This window comes from Lampris incognitus, chromosome 19, assembly GCF_029633865.1.
Source record: "Lampris incognitus isolate fLamInc1 chromosome 19, fLamInc1.hap2, whole genome shotgun sequence".
NCBI lineage: Eukaryota > Metazoa > Chordata > Actinopteri > Lampriformes > Lampridae > Lampris > Lampris incognitus.
Genome location: NC_079229.1, coordinates 19,004,735 through 19,026,110, shown reverse-complemented (window position 1 = coordinate 19,026,110; position 21,376 = coordinate 19,004,735). Strand labels below are relative to the sequence as shown.

The 21,376-nt window shown below is 43.2% G+C and overlaps 1 protein-coding gene across 1 annotated transcript in view; it reads right to left on the bottom strand.

Annotated features, from left to right (window-relative positions):
* Positions 1 to 600: 600 nt before the first annotated feature.
* The window catches only part of rec8b (REC8 meiotic recombination protein b), a 22,848-nt gene continuing 2,072 nt past the window's right edge, over positions 601 to 21,376 (bottom strand). Inside the window, exons 3-16 of the mRNA XM_056299204.1 lie at positions 21,148 to 21,290; positions 19,511 to 19,586; positions 17,649 to 17,766; positions 13,866 to 13,941; positions 13,147 to 13,219; positions 11,443 to 11,522; positions 9,901 to 9,976; positions 9,240 to 9,444; positions 8,998 to 9,132; positions 8,331 to 8,403; positions 3,916 to 3,991; positions 3,193 to 3,309; positions 1,390 to 1,496; positions 601 to 692 (exon numbers count right to left, since the gene is read on the bottom strand). Of these exons, the coding sequence (XP_056155179.1) occupies positions 601 to 692; positions 1,390 to 1,496; positions 3,193 to 3,309; positions 3,916 to 3,991; positions 8,331 to 8,403; positions 8,998 to 9,132; positions 9,240 to 9,444; positions 9,901 to 9,976; positions 11,443 to 11,522; positions 13,147 to 13,219; positions 13,866 to 13,941; positions 17,649 to 17,766; positions 19,511 to 19,586; positions 21,148 to 21,290 (1,447 nt within the window). The remainder of the gene's footprint in view (positions 693 to 1,389; positions 1,497 to 3,192; positions 3,310 to 3,915; positions 3,992 to 8,330; positions 8,404 to 8,997; positions 9,133 to 9,239; positions 9,445 to 9,900; positions 9,977 to 11,442; positions 11,523 to 13,146; positions 13,220 to 13,865; positions 13,942 to 17,648; positions 17,767 to 19,510; positions 19,587 to 21,147; positions 21,291 to 21,376) is intronic.

Here is a 21,376-nt window from a genome sequence, read left to right as displayed (position 1 = left end):
CTCACAGAATATACAAAAAGTATAAAAAGACAACTCTTTAACACATTGTGCAATGCGCGTGTAGTAATAATTAGTTATTTCTGAATAACTATTTACAGAAACAGACATGAAAACAGATCATAAATAAGTTAAAAAATATTAAAAGCATTTAAAATGCGTCATTTAGTTTGACACTAAAATATGCCCTAAAAAGTATAATTTCACATTGGATATATAAATTATCCTTATACATTTACAGATTTAAAAAAAAAAACCTTAAAAATGCAAGTTTCAAACATCATGACGTTAATTAACCTGGTCACAGTTACAGTTAATGGCTGAACTTTAACTGTCAAAAGGGCTTTAACGAAACCCATTTTGAATCTGTTGGTGTGAATTTGTGTCTTAAGGTAGTCATGCTGAGGGATTAATGAGTGATGAACTGTGTGTGTATGCATGTGTGTGTGTGCATGCATGTGTGTGCGCATGTGTGTGTGTGTGTTTTCACTGCACAGGTGTTTATGCTGATTGGTCAAAGTTTAACGTGATCTGTGGGTTTTGCTGTGCATGCATGCATGTGTGTGTGTGTGTGTGTGTGTGTGTGTGTGTGTGTATCACTTTTCAGGTGGCCATGCTGCTTAGTCCATAGGTGATCGTAATTGTTTTGTAGGGCTTGTTCTGTTGCACAGCCAGCTCTCTGGCAGACACCAGCTCTGTACGAGAAACACCCTTTATTAAACACCATAATACACTGTCTTTATAATAACTGTCTTTGTTTCACTCCACCACACACACTTTCAGGGTTCCCACTCTGCTTGGGAAATAATTTTCAGGACTTTTCAAGGGCATTTTCTATTATCCTTGCACCGATATACATGACAGCCGTTGCTCACAGAAAGTCATATTATTCAGTTTTAACTATCAGCGGAAACCACAGCAGTCTCTAAATGGACCGTGAGACTTTTAGCTGGTCACTGGACAATACCGCCCAAACGTCAAGTACTGATATGGATAAAAGTATGCACATCAGCTAAAAATTACACTGAAAATATGCAACCACAGCAGGTAAAAATACGATTTTATAACCAAACTCCACATTTTCATGACCTCAATAATATTTCCAGGACATTTGATAAATCTTATTATTTTCCAGGTGTTTTCCATGGATGGAAAACTAGTCTATGATCTTTCAAGTTTTCCAAGATGTGTGGGGAACCCTGTTATTTCTCTTCATCTTATTCTCATGTGCCATGGGTCGTGGTAATAATACTGTACAAAGGAGAACTGATGTTGTTAAATTCTTAAGAGCTTGATCACGAATGGCTGTACAAAGGATGAGGATTTTAGGGGACAAACAGAGATAAACTCTATCAACTTTCATTATAAAAGTAGATTTTTTATTATTTTTACCTAACAGCTTGGCGAGGGTGTTAGCTGCAGTGATGCGGTCGGCCTCTAGAGGAAGCAAAGAATCGAAGGTCACTTCCCCAAATCTTTGGAGGCGAGAGGAGACCAGACTGGAGAAGACGGGGAGAGATAATGAGAATTCCTGTCCACTGTTATCCTTCAGACTCACTGCTTTGACTTCTGGCTTTAGATTTCAAAGCAGACTCAAAAATCTTAACATGTGCGTCAACCTGTGGGATTTGAAGCACGCTGTGTATTTCCAGCCCTGAATAGCAACATGATAAAATACTATTTAGACATGCTGATAAATGCCACAGTTAGTCCTTTCATGCAGTGTGTAAATTGAAAAGACAGCTATATGATGTGGCGTCAATCTGCATTTTAATCCTCAGTCAATCCATATCCCACATGGGCATGTGTATACAGAGAGGAGACTGTGGTGTTGCAATAAACATATCTTAAGTATGCATGGAAAGGATTGCACTGTTTTTGGTCCCTTTTTGTTTTGTGGAAAAGCACAATTTCATTATCTTTTTTTTTTTAACTACAATCGAGGCCCTTTGAGTGGTGCAGCATTGTAGGGCAAAAGTCTTATATTATGGACACTCCACTTTGTGTGTGTTGAATGTGACTGCTCTGTAATAAATAGTAATAATAATAATAATAATAATAATAATAATGGATTAAATTTATATAGTGCTTTATCTAGACACCCAAAGCTGTATTGTCCCTGTAGTCTGTTTTTTCCGCTTCCAGTGTGGGAAGATGGTGGCGCGAACTCATGTTTGCAGCCGCCTCATACTGGTGTGGGAAGATGGAGGTGTAAGCTTACGTTTGCGGCGGCCTCACCCAGTATCGTCCATGCAGTGTCTTTATCCACATCTGTGTCTAAATTTGTCTTCGTTTGATGGCTGGGAGAGCTGGTGCTGGATCAGCTGGGAGAGCTTTGTCTCCTGCGTCTTGTGGGCCCAGGCACCATGGCTTTGCCTGGAGCTGCGCCCGAAGAAGAAACACTGAGGATGGTCTGACAGGACGCGGAAGTGGGGCAGGCTAAGCTAACTGCTAGCCCATGCAGACTGGCAGTTCCAATAACACTGAGGGCGGTCTGGCGGCAGCCTCACCTAGCATTGACTGTTTGTGGTGTCGTTGTGTGGAGGTCTGGTTGGGGATGCTGGTGTTGGATCAGCCGGGGGAGCCTGGTCTGCTGCGCCCAGAGGGCCCAAGGACCACGGCCCTGCCTGGAGCTGTGCCAAAGAGAAAACACTGAGGGCGGTCTGACAGGACGCGGAAGTGAGGCAGGCTAAGTTAACTGCTAGCCCATGCGGACCTGCAGTTCCAACAGTCATCCTGGCTGGCGTTCGTTCTCTTGGATGGTGATTTTCTTTTTGTTGCTTAGTTTGGATATGTGTTTCGTTTGGATATCTGTGTTCTTAGTTTGGGTATACTATGTATTCTTAGTTTGGATATCTGTGTTCTAGTTTGGATATCTGTGTTCTTAGTTTGGGTATACTATGTATTCTTAGTTTGGATATATGTGTTCTAGTTTGGATATCTGTGTTCTTAGTTTGGGTATACTACATGTTCTTAGTTTGGACATACTATGCATTCTTAGTTTGGATATATGTGTTCTTGTTGTTTTTGGAGATGTGTTTTTGTCTTTGTGTTGCATTGCTGTGGGCTGGGGGAAACGATAGTTTGTTTCATTTCATGTACGCAAGTAATGAAGTGAAATAACACTATGTTCCTAATTCTCTCTAGTAATTTTGCTCTCTGTTGTGTGTGTGTACACATTAATGTGCACAGTACCTAAGCAGGTGGTTTGCTGGTATGCCCATATTCTGAAATTCAGTTTGGACTTCAGGCAACTCAACGTATTCTTCCATTATGGGCTCCATTGGCATCCGGGGTTCCTCCTGGGGAGACCTATACACGTGAACACACACACACACACACACACACACGGAAATTAACACGCACACATAGATCTAAAAGACTGAACACATGCATTCTTGCACCAGTATACACAAAAACAATTATACAAGAATATGCAACCTGGCCATATACACACGCACACACACACACACACACACACACACACACACACACACACACACACACACATACATACATACATACATACATACACACACACACGCACACACACACACATACATACATACATACGTGCACACATACATACACACACACACACATACATACATACATACATACATACATACATACATACATACATACATACATACATACAGCATATTATATATTTTGTATGTATGTGTGTATGTGTGTGTGTGTGTGTGTGTGTATGTATGTATGTATGTATGTATGTATGTATGTATGTATGTATGTATGTATGTATGTATGTATGTCATAGTGCCATACGTCAAATTGAGTATTAGGAGCACCTGGCTCACAGTCAGAGTGGCTGTTACACACATGCATGCACATGTACGCACGCACACGCACACACGCACACACACACACACACCTTTCTGTCTGTCTATGACTTACCATCTACTAGCAGGAGTGATCGGGTCACTTAGGGATTTATCGTCTTTGGATACATCCAGGACCACATCTGATGCAGCTGTTTACATACATGTGTGTAGACACATATACACACACACACACACACACACACACACACCATTGGTAACCTTGATACTTTACCATAATTCAAATGGTATATGAACACAAAACAAAAATAGTAAAGTATACATCTAAAGTAGCTCCTATGTATTACCAATAAAAAAAGAGCCACAAAGCTATAGTAGTACTACAGTCCTACAGAAAGAGTAGAATAATACTCCTCATAGAACAACATATATTGTAGAAAATAGTAAAGAATAGCATACATGAGCCTTCTGTGGGATTCAGCCCTGGCTCGATAAAATCCCTTGCAATCTGAGACCGAGGCAGAAAAAGAAACAGAGGTTACAAAACAGAGAGAAGGAGAGCGAGAGAGAGAGAAAGAGAGAGAGAGAGAGAGGGCGTGTCTGTAAGGAATATCTCCATGTTGTGGATAGAGGCACATAGGCAGTGCTGCACCGTTCCCTCTTGGGTTTCGACACCCCAGACAAGGGGGACCAACTGGGGCAATCTGCCCCCTGGCTCAGCCTTAACATTTTATATATATACACACACACACACACACACACACACACACACACACACACACACACACACATATATATATATATGGGATGCTGGCAGCAGGGGCACCCTGGACAGGCTGCTAGGCCATCACACAGGACCGACATACACGCACACACACACACACACACACATTCATTCATACCTAGGGACAATTTAGTAATGCTGATTCACCTGACCACATCCTACATGTCTTTGGACTGTGGGAGGAAACCGGAGCACCCAGAGGAAACCTACGCAGACACGGGGAGAACATGCAAACTCCACCCAGCGGTCAACCCGGGACGACCCCCAAGTTTGGACTTCCCCGGGGTTCGAACCCAGAGCCTTCTTGCTGTGAGGTGACCGCGCGAACCACTGCACCACCGTGCCTCCCATGGATTCAACCAGTTAAGGATGAAAGGAGGAAAAGCAAGAAACTTAGATCAATATGGCAAAGAGATTTGAGCAATGACATTGATGAGGACCCTTGGCAGGATGTTAATTTCAGTGTTCACTAGGTATAAGGCATGCAATAAGTAAATTCATTGATTACAGAATGGTACATAGATTTCACTATCAGTGAAAGGAATTCAGTATAAGTGAAATTCCTAACACTCATACATGTGGATACATTATACACATTTCACTGTACTCAAACGACACAAAATGGGTCTGATGCAGAACAGGAAATGCAAGGAGGCATCTGGTACATTTAACATGTCATGTGGGAATGGTACTTGCTTCTTGGAGAAAGGTGTTGGGAGAACGTCACAAGCGGTTGGGGCAACCTGTACCAGAATCTACACAGTTATGCCTTTTGGGAGACAAAACACTTGTTCCACAAGATGCTACTAAAGCAGAGTCTTATTTCACGCAACTGGAAGAACAATACCCAGATGGTCTGGGACCATATCTGCTTTAATATGAAAGGTCTGAGTCTTGCATCTCACCTTGATAGGTAATTGTATATTTGTATGCCGATTTTGCCTTAACTCTCAACTATGTCTTTTTTTCTGTGTATTTTGTCCAAAGACATGTACACTACCGTTCAAAAGTTTGGGATCACCCAAACAATTTTGTGTTTTCCATGAAAAGTCACACTTATTCACCACCATATGTTGTGAAATGAATAGAAAATAGAGTCAAGACATTGACAAGGTTAGAAATAATGATTTGTATTTGAAATAAGATTTTTTTTACATCAAACTTTGCTTTCGTCAAAGAATCCTCCATTTGCAGCAATTACAGCATTGCAGACCTTTGGCATTCTAGCTGTTAATTTGTTGAGGTAATCTGGAGAAATTGCACCCCACGCTTCCAGAAGCAGCTCCCACAAGTTGGATTGGTTGGATGGGCACTTCTTTGAGCAGATTGAGTTTCTGGAGCATCACATTTGTGGGGTCAATTAAACGCTCAAAATGGCCAGAAAAAGAGAACTTTCATCTGAAACTCTTGTTCTTAGAAATGAAGGCTATTCCATGCGAGAAATTGCTAAGAAATTGAAGATTTCCTACACCGGTGTGTACTACTCCCTTCAGAGGACAGCACAAACAGGCTCTAACAGGTACTATTTAATGAAGATGCCAGTTGGGGACCTGTGAGGCGTCTGTTTCTCAAACTAGAGACTCTAATGTACTTATCTTCTTGCTCAGTTGTGCAACGCGGCCTCCCACTTCTTTTTCTACTCTGGTTAGAGCCTGTTTGTGCTGTCCTCTGAAGGGAGTAGTACACACCGGTGTAGGAAATCTTCAATTTCTTAGCAATTTCTCGCATGGAATAGCCTTCATTTCTAAGAACAAGAATAGACTGTCGAGTTTCAGATGAAAGTTCTCTTTTTCTGGCCATTTTGAGCGTTTAATTGACCCCACAAATGTGATGCTCCAGAAACTCAATCTGCTCAAAGAAGTGCCCATCCAACCAATCCAACTTGTGGGAGCTGCTTCTGGAAGCGTGGGGTGCAATTTCTCCAGATTACCTCAACAAATTAACAGCTAGAATGCCAAAGGTCTGCAATGCTGTAATTGCTGCAAATGGAGGATTCTTTGACGAAAGCAAAGTTTGATGTAAAAAAAATCTTATTTCAAATACAAATCATTATTTCTAACCTTGTCAATGTCTTGACTCTATTTTCTATTCATTTCACAACATATGGTGTTGAATAAGTGTGACTTTTCATGGAAAACACAAAATTGTTTGGGTGATCCCAAACTTTTGAACGGTAGTGTAGGTCAGGTGAATCGGCCGTACTAAATTGTCCCTAGGTGTGAATGTGTGTGTGTCAGCCCGGTGATGGACTGGCGGCCTGTCTAGGGTGTCTCCCTGCCTGCCGCCAAATGACTGCTGAGATAGGCTCCAGGATCCCCGCGACCCTGACCAGGATAAGCGGTTTGGATAATGGATGGATGGATGAATGTATTTTGTGCCGTTATTAAATTTTATTCTCTTTGAAAATGAATAAATACTTAATAGACCTAATCGATCGATCGGTGGTGTTTGACTTACTAAATGGTCCCAAGAGAAGAGCTGTCAAGAATTTAAAATTGAATTTATGAGGTGTCATACTGTTTAATTGTATATTTAGGCCAACAGAATCAGTAACTATTAGACAATCGCACACACATACTTAAAGCACAAAGATAAACACCCACATCGCTCATGCTGGTGTCTCCTCTCTTCCTCTCTTTCCGGAGGGTTTCTCTGTCCTGCTCATCTTCCTCCTGACTCGTTTTTCCCCCAGGGCAAGGATGAACGTTGAGCTGGACGCATTGTTTCCATAGCGACTTGAGGTGTGGATGGAGGAAGCCTGCAAAGGATCAAAAGATAGAAGGATTGTCTCAACGATGGTTTTGTCAATATTTCTTTTTTCCTCGCCGGAGCCAGTAATTAAAAGATCTTGTGAAAAGCCAATACAGCTTGACAGTCTGGAGCACTGGATTCTGATATTCATCTATTCATTATCCAAACCGCTTATCCTACTCAGGGTTGCGGGGATGCTGGAGCCTATCCCAGCAGTCATTGGGCGGGTGGGGAAAGACCTTGGACAGGCTGCCAGTCCATCACAGGGCTTACACACACACACACACACACACACACACACACACACACACACACACACACACACACACACACACACACACACACACACACATTCACACCTAGGGAAAATTTAGTATGGCCGATTCACCTGACCTACAGTACATGTGAAACCGGAGCACCCGGAGGAAACCCATGCAGTGACAGGGAGAACATGCAAACACCACACAGAGGACGACTCGGGACATCCCCCAAGGTTGGACAACCCCAGGGCTCAAACCCAGGACCTTCTTGCTGTGAGGCATCCACGCTAACCACTGTGCCACTGTGCTGCCAGAAGAGATTCTGATATATGGGTTTTAAAAAATGATCTATGGCATCTCATCTTATATATTCGCTTCCTACGAGTCTTGGCGAATTTAATTGCCTGATCTTATTCCAATTCTATTACAAATGTTCCAAGTCTGAGTAAATGTTGTTGAAAAAAGTTCTTCAATGTGTTTCAATGTCCCACTGTTTTTGAATTAATATATCTATTGGGAGGGGGATAATGGAAAGTGTGCTTTTATGGACAAATGGGCAAACTTACAAGTATCACTTGTCCTACATTTCTTCCAGACAAAGGAAAACATGAATCTAAGATGTCAGGGATTTTCCAGATCTTCTATAATCATAGCAAACCCTGCATGTAATCCTGGAATACAAAGAAATGCATGCATTTAAAATGCTTGAGGTGAAGTGCAGTAATGTATACCTACAGCGAGAGGGGCTGGTGAGGAGCTGAGCAGGAGGGGCGAGCCTGGTTGTGGCGAGGACCTCCAACACCTCAGACTGACAATGAGAGCAAAGAGTTAGGTGGAGGATGCAACATCCTGGTGTTTAAGATGCAACATCTTAAAAAAAAAAAAAGAAAGAAAGTGGGACTTCTGCTTTATCCATCCAAACAGAGTGAAAAGAGTGGGGAGCCGTGAAAAATATATAAAGAAGGAAACAGGAAAGAATGGACGGAGATGAAATAATTTGGCGCTGTACTAGTGGGCTCTGAATGGTGGAAATGAACTTATAGAGAGAATTTAATGAACAAAAGCTCTAGTGAATAGAGGCTTTGATGGCAAGACTGATTACAGAGGTGCAGTGGCTGGATGAAAAACCAATCATTCAGTCAGTCTCTATGAACCCCATTAAATTGAATGGGTGAGGGTGTGCGTGCATGCATAGTTGTGTCCAGGGGATATTGTGCATGTTTCTATGTACATTTGTGCGTCCGCGAGTGTTCATCGTTATGTGGTTTATATGCCCCCGTTTGTGTGTGTGTGTGTCTGTGTGAATGAGTGATAGTGAGTGTCTTTTATGTGAGGAAGAGTATGTTTTCTCAGAGACAGAGCCCGATAGACAGAAAGTGAGAGAGAGTGTGAGTTTTCATACCAGGGTCAATGTATCACTCAGTGGCTCTCCAATCTGCTTTTTCATGGCCCGGTCAGAGATCTGAACTTGGGGATCTGCAAAGACCAGCTGATGGCTGCGACCTTTTCTACGCTTTTTGGTAAGACAACCATCCTCCTTGGGGGAGAGAGTGAAGGACAGAGGGAGTTCTTCAATAATATATATTTTACACTAAAGATAAAAAATATGTAAATTTATATTTCACAGGGTGCTTCAGCACTTGCACCTCTCCATAGGAACTTCCTGGTGCTCTCAGTGTCTCTCTCTGAGTCTCCCTCTTTTTCCTCTGTGGGTGGAACAGGCATGGAAACTTGCGGGGGGGTCATCTCCATGGGAACATCTGCGAGGGGAACCTCCATGGGCTGACGTGTCACCTTGTCAAATAGGTACAGAACGTCCAAGTCCGGCCCCAGCACTGTCTCTTTCAAACTGGAGAAAAACGCAAACACTCCCAGTGTAGTTTCACGGTTTATTAAAAAGAAATATAGTTGAAACTGCTCTGAATGTTTGTTCCCTCACAGCCGAGTGAGCTGGGTGAAAGATCTGTGTTTTGATCGCTAGGATGGGAAAAAAAACCTGCAACTATCCATCTAGTTGATTCCCTTCCAAACCACAGTTTAAAGAATTTCATGGAACTTACCTTAAACATTCACCAATTGGTATTCCATGATGTGTTGTGATGTAAGTCATGGACATTTGCTGTTAGCCATATTTTCTGCCAAAAAACTATATGAATGAACAGAACTAGCAAGCTAAGAGGTACAAAGACTGACTCATAGCATTGTTAACAAGCTAGGTATGTATACCTTCCACATGCCCTGAGTAGTGTGCATCTACGCCAGAGTGCAACTCATTTCTTCTGTAAGGTCTCTCCACATTACTTACACGTCAACAGAGGTCATAGCTCCACTGAACTCCTTGCTCCTCTCACCTTCTTCTGCTTGTCTCTCTGTCTCCATGTCTGTGACTCACACACATGAACATAGCAAGTACATAAAGTGAAGCCAAGAAACAATTGAGAAGCTTTGTATGAATTTTCATAGGCAAATTTGTAGACAAATTGCTTGTATCGTTGAAGTGCTGTTATTTTGCGTCGATGTACAGATGAGTAATTTCTGGAATGACCTCCGCCCTGCTAAACACACATTCTCCCCCCCTCCCATTTTCTCTCAAATTGTATCCAGACAATTACCCCACTCTTCTGAGCCATCCCAGTCACTGCTCCACCCCCTCTGCCGATCCGGGGAGGGCTGCAGACTACCACATGCCTCCTCCGATACATGTGGAGTCGCCAGCTGCTTCTTTTCACCTGACAGTGAGGAGTTTCGCCAGGGGGACGTAGCACGTGGGAGGATCACGCTGTTCCCCCCAGTTCCCCCTGCCCCCCGAACAGGCACCCCGACTAACCAGAGGAGGCACTAGTGCAGCGACCAGAACACATACCCACATCTGGCTTCCCACCCGCAGACATGGCCAATTGCGTCTGTAGGGATGCCCGACCAAACAGGAGGTAACGCGGGGATTTGAACCAGCGGTCCCCGTGTTGGTAGGCAACGGAATAGGCCACCACGCTACCCCGGACGCCCTCGAACACACATTCTTGATTAATTAACCCAATTCTGTCTTTCTTCCATAATGAGAGCTCGAAGTTCAACCTCCTCAAATGCTTTTTGTTAGCTGTGAGACAGTACACCTGTTTCTGCCAAACTTAGGGGGCCCATGTGCGTTCAGTAAATGTAAAAAATATTGCCCTTCAAAAATACCTAATACTGGAATGACTTTAGTCTTAAAATGAAAACCATCTCAGAATGGCTGAAGGCTGAAATGAGGTTTGTGAAAAAGCAATACAACCTGCATAAATACTGCTGTTATTGACCGGCAGTTTGATTAAAGTCTGGTCAAAGCGTCTCCTGGCTGTGGCCAGAGCACTCCTGTTTTTTATTTCACCATAGTTTTTACAGTAACAGGATTTCTTTTTTTTTTTTATCTTTTGGCTTTTCAACTGACACTCAATTGGAATCTGAAACCTTTTCATTTGTCAAATGACCAGCGTTTCGTCTGGCGATGAGTGATGATTTATTTCGCACATGTAAACAAGCAGGATATAACACAGATAATCCATTGCCAATAATCTGAAGTGATCAACAAATCCACACATCAAACTCAGCGAATAAATCTCCATATACATCAGATTATTTGTTCCATGCCCAAAAGGGAGTAGGGGGAGTATACACTTTGTTTTGGTGATATACTAAGTGCAGGACAAAATGTAAAAGGACTACACATTTAACACACGATGTCAATATGTTCAACGCCAACTATACTGAGATGACTTACATGTTCAACACAAACACACACACACATGCGCACACAGCATCATGTTTAAAAGACAGCTACACACACACTAAGAGAAAGAGGCACACACACCTCTATGAAACTCCTCCTGTTCGTCCATTAGTAGGTTAATCTCTTTATCTGTGGCTTCAGGCAGCTCAGCTCCTTCAAAACACTGACAGAAAGACAAAGTGGCAATGAGAGAGAGAGGGAGAGAGAGAAACAGAGAGAGAGAGAGAGAGAGAGAGAGAGAGAGAGAGAGAGAGAGAGAGAGAGAGAGAGAGAGAGAGAGAGAGAGAGAGAGAGAGAGAGAGAGGGAGAGCAAGAGAGGGAGAGAGAGAGAGGGAGAGCGAGAGAGGGAGAGAGAGAAGGAGAGAGAGAGAGGGAGAGAGAGAGAGGGAGAGCGAGAGAGGGAGAGAGAGAGAGGGAGAGCGAGAGAGGGAGAGAGAGAAGGAGAGAGAGAGAAAGAAATAGTATAAAAAATGAAGTGCTGAATTTAGTCTGCACATGAATGACAGAAATACATTTTTATTGAAAATGGTTAAACTAAACACTCATGAGAAAAAAAGACAAATATATAAATGGGAGAAGAAAAGGCACTGACCAAGGCTACCCGATCACGAGATTTCTACATACAACATACGTGTTGTGACGGCAGACTACTCTAGTTAAGTCACATCCTATCAAGCTGAAATGGATCCCATCAGCAGATGATGCATTTGGAGAAGCATCAGTGTCTGAGGGACAAAGAGGGGGACATGACAGTATGTGGCTGCACCTCCAGACCTGGACCCAGAAAACCTTCTCTTTTTTTGTTTTGTTTTGTTTTTATGGTCAAGGTGTATGCATGTTGAATACCAGTTAAAAAGAAACACAAGACTAATTTTGTGAACTGAAATTAAGTCAAAATAAAAACTTAAAACTTTTGGGAATACAGGAAACTGTTACTGTGCTGAATTCTCTACAACAAAGTAAACAGAGCAGCAGTAAACCACATTTTTAAAACCTCTGAAATTGACTTTAAAATTTAGAGTGTTACTTTTTTTGGGGGGCGGGGGATTTTTCCCCTTTTTCTCCCCAATTGTACTTGGCCAACTACCCCACTCTTCTGAGCCGTCCCCGTCGCTGCTCCACCCCCTCTGCCTATCCGGGGAGGGCTGCAGACTACCACATGCCTCCTCTGATACATGTGGAGTCGCCAGGGGGACGTAGCGCATGGGAGGATCACGCTATTCCCCCCTGTCCCCCCCGAACAGGTGCCCTGACCAACCAGAGGAGGCACTAGTACATCGACCAGGACACATACCCACATGCGGCTTCCCACCCACCCGCAGACACAGGCAATTGTGTCTGTAGGTATGCCCGACCAAGCAGGAGGTAACACGGGGATTCGAACCAGCGATCCCCGTGTTTGTAGACATTGGAATAGACCGCTATGCTACCCTGACACCCCTAAAATGTTACTTCTTATCCATATCCAAGACCTGTAAAAGATATGGATAACATTTAGTTGTCACATTGTTCGATTAACATAATTCCTGACATGTGAAGGCTGAAAGTGATTCCATGACTAAGACAAAATCCCTCCTGCTTCTGTCAATGCCATTTCTAATGTACTGGATAGTACTCATTGAAGAGGAGTAACAAAAAGTCGCAGACGAGAGTGATATGACTCATGAAAACATCCACAGCCAGACCCGAACACAAAACATCCCCAGCACAGAGTTTTAACCCCAGCCCACTGAGCCGCCAGGACATCCAACACCAAACTGACTCCTTGGCTGTTTCTTGAACTCGTGTACCTCAGCAGTGTTGATGACAAGCTGCTCCTTCTCTTTTAGGGTGATGGCATCCAGAGGGGACCTGAAACCTAGTTTCACACACAATGAGGGGTTAGGGGTCTCAGACATTTCTAGCACTAGAATGATCTGAACCTAACTAACCTGGACGATGGGCTCTGATATCTCAGGAGAAATATAACATTACGTGGCGGCACTGAGAGAAACACAGAAAATGCTCAGCCCGAGAAGGCAGATAACAAATGATCCTTGGATCCCTTGAGTAACGTGCTGTGCAAACTCCAGAGAAACTAAAGAGAACTAGATCTGGGCCTAGACTGCGGTTGACTACCTTCCAATTCAGTATGCAAACAGAAACTGTGACTCATTTGTTCATGATAGTGCATTTCTTTTGATTTTCTTTAGATTGGAAATGACAATCCCTTAATGCAAACTATCTGAATTCTAAAAAAAAGTTTTCTTTGCAACCTAAACAAACACAAAGTCAACTTGATGAATCATGAATTGAACCAACTTTTAATGAAAGGATATAACACTGTCCAGGAGTTTGACTGGTCAGATTAGATGATGAGCTACAACAGCTACTACTATTTAGAAAGAAAAATACATCTTAAGCATTTAATCAATCTTTCTTAAGCAATTTGAGGTTGAAATATTCATCATAACATTATAACCAAACGTATTAAGCACTCAGTTTGAAAGAAACATCAGCCTCACCCCCTTTCTCAGAGGTGTTGCGATGACTGGTCACCAGGGAGTGCTGTGAAACCACTTCTTCCATCAGAAATACTGGCTAGGAGCAAACGTCAATGAATAGGTGTTAGGTTTATGCTGGGAGCGTACACCGATCAGCCAAGACATTAAAACCACTGACAGGTAAGTGATTGATTATTTCATTACAATGGCATCTGTCAAGGGGTGGGATATATTAGGCAGCAAGCGAACAGTCAGTTCTTGAAGTTGAAGTGCTGGAAGTAGGAAAAATGGGCAAGTGTTAGGATCTGAGCAACTTTGACAAGGGCCAAATTGTGATGGCTAGATGACTGGGTCAGAGCATCTCCATAATGACACGTCTTGTGGGGTGTTCCCGGTATGCAGTGGTCAGTAACTCTAAAAATGGTCTAAGGAAGGACAACCGGTGAACCGGTGACAGGGTCATGGGTGCCCAAGGCTCACTGATGTATGTGGGGAGCGAAGGCTAGCCCATCTGGTCCAGTCCCACAGAAGAGCTACTGTAGCTCAAATTGTTGAAACAGTTGCTGCTGGCTATGATAGACAGGTGTCAGAACACACAATGCATTGCAGCTTGCTGCATATTGGGCTGCGCAACCGCAGATCGGTCAGAGTGCCCATGATGATCCCCGTCCACTGTCGAAAGTTCCTACAATGGGCACGTGAGCATCAGAACTGGACCATGGAGTAATGGAAGAAGGTAGCCTGGTCTGATTAATCACATTTTCTTTTACATCATGTGGACATCCAGGTGCGTGTGCATCATTTACCTGGGGAATAGATGGCACTAGGCTGCACTATGGGAAGAAGATAAGCCGGCAGAGGCAGTGTGATGCTCTAGGCGATGTTCTGCTGGGAAACCTTGGGTCCTGGCATTCATGTGGATGTTACTTTGACACGTGCCAGCTACCTAAACATCGTTACAGACCAGGTACACTCACACCCCTCCATGGCAACAGTATTCCCTGATGGCAGTGGCCTCTTTCAGCAGGATAATGCTCCCTGCCACACTGCACACATTGTTCAGGAATGGTTTGAGGAACATGGCAAAGAGTTAAAGGTGTTGCCTTGGCCTCCAAGTTCCCCAGATCTAAATCCGATCGAGCTGTGGGGTGTGCTGGAAAAACAAGTCTGATCCATGGAGGCCCCACCTCGCAACTTACAGGACTTAAAGGATCTGCTGCTAACATCTTGGTGCCAGATACCAGAGGACACCTTCAGAGGTCTTGTGGAGTCCATGCCCTTACAGGTCAGCGCTGTTTTGGTGGCACAAGGGGGACCTACACAATATTAGACAGGTGGTCTTAATGTTTTGGCTAATTGGTGTATGTAGGTGTTGCCTGTTGTCTGAAACAAAAGACATTTGATGATGATGATGATTTATTTAAGGCACAACCGATTCCATAAGAAACAGGATCCATCAAAACTATTTTTCCCTACCAGAGCCAAACTAGTCTGGAGTTGTAAGACAAAATGCTTAAAAGTCTATCTATTTTTTCTATTAGAAAGATGAAGGTGGGAGACATTTAAGTTGCTTTTTGTTGATTTTTGCCACATTAAACACCTACCTGAAAACCCAAGAGATGCCTTATGTTGACCAATGTGCATTCTTATTTAGATATTATAATATCTAAATAAGAATGCACATTGACAAGAATGCACTATGATATTATTTAGATATTATCTAAATGGTAGTCATCGCTCACATGAATGTTATTTTGTGTGTGACCAACTGCATTTGTGTGTGGACGGCCGAAAGGCTGTTTTCTAAGTGCAGTAAACAGTTGCTATCGACATTCAAAGATTTCAAAACAGTCATCATTTATTATGCAAAACATGTTCAGTATTACCACTCGACAAGAGGGTAAAGTTCAGCGTTTTCTGCTAGATTTACTCTGCCCAGGGTGTGCAGGAGCTGTCTGTTGTGATTTGTATCTGAGAAGAAGGGCAGCTGGGGGGTAGTGAATATGCAATAATAAACTGTGTCTTAAACTGAAGGACCTATACTTATACATACAGACCTATTATACCAGGAACGTGAGCAATGTGATATAGGTATATTTGTGTTCGATCTTTATCTAAAATGCTGATGGCTTGTGCTAGACTTGACGAGAATAACTATTTTCCTTTATTGCTCTTTATTACTCCATGTACTCATGGAAGTAAGACTCGTAGAGGAGTAAAACGGTAGGGAGGCTGAAGTCCAGCAGTGGGCTCTCCTGAGGTTTACAAAAAGTGGTGTATATGGGTCTTTACTACAAAATGACAAGTTTGCATTTTAAAGAAAAAATGGGGGTGTATTGGAGGTTGTCTGAGGGATGATAGATAAAGTGCGTACAAAACCTAGGTCAAATTTGCAAATAATTTTTTAGCAGTTGTTTTAGCATGCTTGCAACAACAGGTTGGTATGGGTTCACAGGTATTCGGATAGTTTCAGGTATGATAAAAATTAGAAAAGCATACCGAGGTGACAAAAATAATTGCGTTAACAGTATGCCCTTGTATGTAGTAAACCAAACCCACTTAGGCCAAGCAAATGAAAACAAATGCCAAGAATTATTACCAAATAGTATTTGTCCCAGCTCTGTTTGGTATATTTGTTGTTTCCATAGGTAACCTGACTGGGACTACCCTACAAATATTTATTCTAACGAATCAATGTTAGAAATTTGGAGGTATGTGGATTTATTGAAAATACCTGAAAACACCCATCTACAGGCCAGTGGCCACTCTTTCAAGGATAAGGATGTGCACATCCTTGATAGGGGGGAACACTGGTTTGAATGGGGAGCCAAAGAGGCCATCTATATGTGAAGAGGGAACGACTATCCCTGAACCGAGGGGGGGGCTAAGAGTACATCTATCGCCATCTTACAATGCTGTGATTGCGACTATTCCCCAATCCTCTGTGAATATATCTTGATGTATGCTCAATAATCCAGGTAAGGAAATCACAGAAAGGTGAATCAGTTCATCTGGACACAGCGATAGTGGGAGAAACATTTCATCACTCATCCAAGTGACTTCGTCAGTCTCAACTGTCGCCATCTTACGATCATCTTCATCTTACAATCATCTTCATCTTACATTGTAAGATGAGATTGACGAAGTTGCTTGGATGAGTGATGAAATGTTTCATCCACTAAAAGTTGTGTCCAGATGAACTGATTCACCTTTCTGTGATCCTCCGTGGATAGTATACATTGGTCATGGTAATTTGCATATGAAACCAATCGTTAGTTTCGGTTGTAATGCCACTGTGTTGTTTATAAAGGTGGGGATACCTGCAGTCAGTTGAGACTGAAGAGGTCACTTAGATGAGTGATGAAACATTTCTCTCGATAAACACGTCCATGAGGAACTGATTCAACTTTCTGTGATATTGAAAATACACACTGACAGCATACTGTCAACATAGAGTATGTTTGGGTACCTGAGCCTAATGTACCAGTGGCATTACAGGGCCTGGGAGTCTCTTCTGACAGAAGAAGGAATTGTGAGTCTTCTAGTCCACATCAGTTTCCACATTCCTTCAACTGGTTCCTCGCTGCTCTTATTTACAGAGCTATGTTTGGTCAACGGTGTATATAAGGTTATAAATAAGCAAGGAGAATGTATTAAGGGGGTATAACAGTTTGAGAGCAGTTACATTTGATACATATAGAGTTGTTTTTAATCAGCGGGTATAAGGTGGTATTTGTTGTGTAGTTTTTGCCTGAGGTATTTTTAGTGACAAGTTTATGGCTGCATTGGTGTGTGTTGGTTTACCAGGTATATTTTGTAAGGGCTTAGCAGTTGGTCGTGTTCCATCAGACCAAAGAAGGGGTCCTGAGCTCCCTCAGTTGCCTCCATCAGAAACAAGTAGTCAGGTACATCTATAGTCTTCCTGCCAGGTAAGGAGATGGGGAGGGAAGGATACAAATACTATTGCCCTGCTCATTTTTTAGCTCTCAGGCAAATTACTGTACACATTACTGTACATTCATAACCGGGAGCTGCTAGCTACCACGTTTATGCATTGTTGTCGATTGGGCAGCCCCATTGGCGCAGTTAGAGGTTACGTGCATTGCTTGAGCCTTTAAACAATGCAAGTAACCCCTAACTGCTCCACTTCACCAGCTGTGGTGTATCATTAATTTCCTCAGGTCAGTTTTTCAGCGGGTCTGGGACATTTTTTTGAAGTTAACATTTATTTGCATTAATTTTTCACTGTAAAAGATATATAATGGATTGGATTACATTTATATAGTGCTTTATCTAGACACCCAAAGCACTACACAGTGAGGGGGGGGGACTCACCTCAACCACCACCAACACCACCACCAATGTGCAGCACGGCAGCCATTTTGCACCAAAACGCTCACTACACATCAGCTTGCGGCGGACAGGGAAGAATCATTGAGCTAATTATACAGGGGGATGATTAGGTGGCCAGATGGAGAGAGACACGTTGGGAATTTTGTCAGGACACTGGGTGACCCCTTACTCTTTGCGATAAGTGCCATGGGATCTTTAATGACCACAGTGAGTCAGGACCTCGATTTAACGTCTCATCTGAAGGACGGCATCTCCTGCAGCACAGTGTCCCCGTCACTGCACTTTGGGGCATTGCGATTTTTTTGTTGTTGTTTTTATTTGGACCAGAGAGAAGACTGCCCCCTACTGGCCTACCAACACCACCTCCAACAGTAACTCAAGTATCCCGGGAGGTCTCTCATCCAAGTACTAGCCAAACCCATACCTGCTTAGCTTCCATTATTTGGCAGAGCCAGGGTACATATTGGTATGGCTGCTGGTGTATATATTCCACTAACTTCAATGAAAAACTCAAAATGCAGCCTACTTCTTTTTTGATTTGTTTCCCCCTTTTTCTCCCCAATTGTACCCAGCCAATTACCCCACTCTTCCGAGCCGTCCTGGTCATTGCTCCACCCCCTCTACTGATCCGGGGAGGGCTGCAGACTACCACATGTCTCCCCCTATACATGTAGTGTCGCCAGCCGCTTCTTTTCACCTGATAGTGAGGCGTTTAACCAGGGGGACGTAGCGCGTGGGAGGATCACACTATTCCCCCTAGATCCCCCCTCCCCCTAAACAGGCACCCCTACCGACCAGAGGAGGTGCTGGTGCAGTGACCAGGACATATGCCCACATCTGGTTCCCACCCGCAGACACAGCCAATTGTGTCAGTAGGGACGCCCGACCAAGCTGGAGGTAACACGGGGATTCGAACCGGCGACCCCTGTGTTGGTAGGCAACGGAATAGACCGCTGCGCTACCTGGACGTCCAAAATGCATTCTGCATTCTAACCTAATCCCTAAATCTATATGCTTCCCAGCATACTCTTCTAATGTGTGTGGTTTGTTTCATTTATAAAATAAAAGCTAATATAAATGATTCGAAGATACATCCTATGATGTACTGGGACACATCATCAGTGATGTTTCCCGAGGTCCTCGGGTGTTTCGGGTCTTTCAACATCATACAACATCAAAATAACATCAAGTACTCGATATTGTATGGCAGACTATGTTCCACTGTGTGTGTGTGTGTGTGTGTGTGTGTGTGTGTGTGTGTGTGTGTGTGTGTGTGTGTGTGTGTGTGTGTGTGTGTATGTGCGTGTGGAGACCTGTCAGGCTCAGCCATGTTTATGTGTATACGTCTCTCAGTGCGCACCAGGCGTTCAATCATCTGTTTGGCGTCCTCTGAGAACAGAAAACAGCAGGCTAAAATCTGGTTATCACACCACCAATCCCTTACTCACTTCCTCTCACACACATGTAATAATAATTATGTTGTTTTCTCTGGAACAAAAACAGGGAAACAGAGTAACAGAGACACCATCTATGGTGTCAGGTAACATGAAACGACTGAGCGCCATGAAACTGACCATATGACCGCACCCTTCCTCTACACAGGATGTTGTTATCTGAGGGGAAACGAGACATCTCGTCTTTTTTATTCGATGGATATTGCAATAGACAATTTCAATTTGTGCTTAATCTTAAATTGATCCTAATGAAAACTCATCTTAAGGGTGACATTAGTACTTCCAAGTCCCCCCCACCCAGATGAGAATCTGGGATAAAGGCAAATGCCATTCAAAAAAACAAAATTTTCAAGTATTTTTGAACAAGAGGGGGTAAACAGTGGTGTGCACTCCCCTGTACATGCTTGTGAAATTTGAAGATTATCACCCTATATCTGTGACCTGTTTGGAAGAATACTAAGCCGGGTCTGTGAGTTTATATTCTAAAAATCGATTCTCCCATGGGTTTCCACGCAGCATTCGGTTTCAGACCCAGACAGCGATGACTGTGACTCTCTAGGCTGCAGGGTCAGTGTCAGCATGAGCTATGCCCTAATACATCAAATACAATCGAGATGCATTTCATGGTAAGTGGCCGCATCAGCGGTATCCTGACTTCTAAATAGGTTCCAGGAGCACAATTTGTCCCTCCCGTGCAAACACAATACAGGACGTGGATTTGTAACAACATCCTGGTTCATGTAGCAGTGGCCCAAATAGGGCAGCAGCAGCTTGGGTTTACTAATTATTCATGGCACTTGCTTTCTCCCCAAAACACAATTCCTAGGATTATTTTTACATTTCGTAGCTGCCAGACATGATTTGCCAGCTGGGTTATACTGTCAGATAAACAAACAGCAGTTTCATATTCCATTTGAGCCAGCTCTGGGAAGGCCCTTATGGCCTGTAGAGAGACAGCAGTTAATAATGAGGAAATTTGGGGGGGGGTATGATATGAAGCCCTCTTTTTATTGAAAAGTAACTTAAAATTATAAGAGATTTGTATGGGTTTGTGTTACTGTCTGTGTGTGTGGGTATCACTCAGGGGGCAGAGAGCCAGACAGAGGAAAACCAGTGCCTCGCCAGTCTCTGTCTTAACATGTATGTGCTTCAGAGTCAACTGAGAGAAGGACCAGTGGACCTTGGCTACACCTGAAGACATCCCCTTGCTAAGAAATGAAAATAATCTGTCTGAATAGGCAGTTTTCTGGTAAAGACTGTTAAACTCATTACTGAAAAGGGAAACAGTGATCCTGGTACTTGTAGTGTCCAAATGACCATGCATACGCAGGAAGACATTGCTGTTCTGATTTATTCTAATTACTCTTGAGCATCAACTGCACCATCACCACATGCACATATTTTTCCTTAACCCTTCATTCATACTGGGCCCCCGTCCCCACCCGAAGACTACATTTTTGAATTTGCTGCTGTCCTGCTTTTCCCATTTCACTCACGTAGTGCAAATCCACATTGCCTGTGGTAGACAATGACAACACCATACTGCAGCTGGGATGACAGGTAGAGAGAGAATCGAGGCCGAGGCTGGTTGGGGTGCGGTGCAGGAACTTGAACCATCACGTAGTTCATGATGTCCTGACTACACACACATAAAGATAAACCCAATCTATTTCAAACATCAAATATGTTAACCACATATTGTCGAGATGGCGATGTCAGGACTCA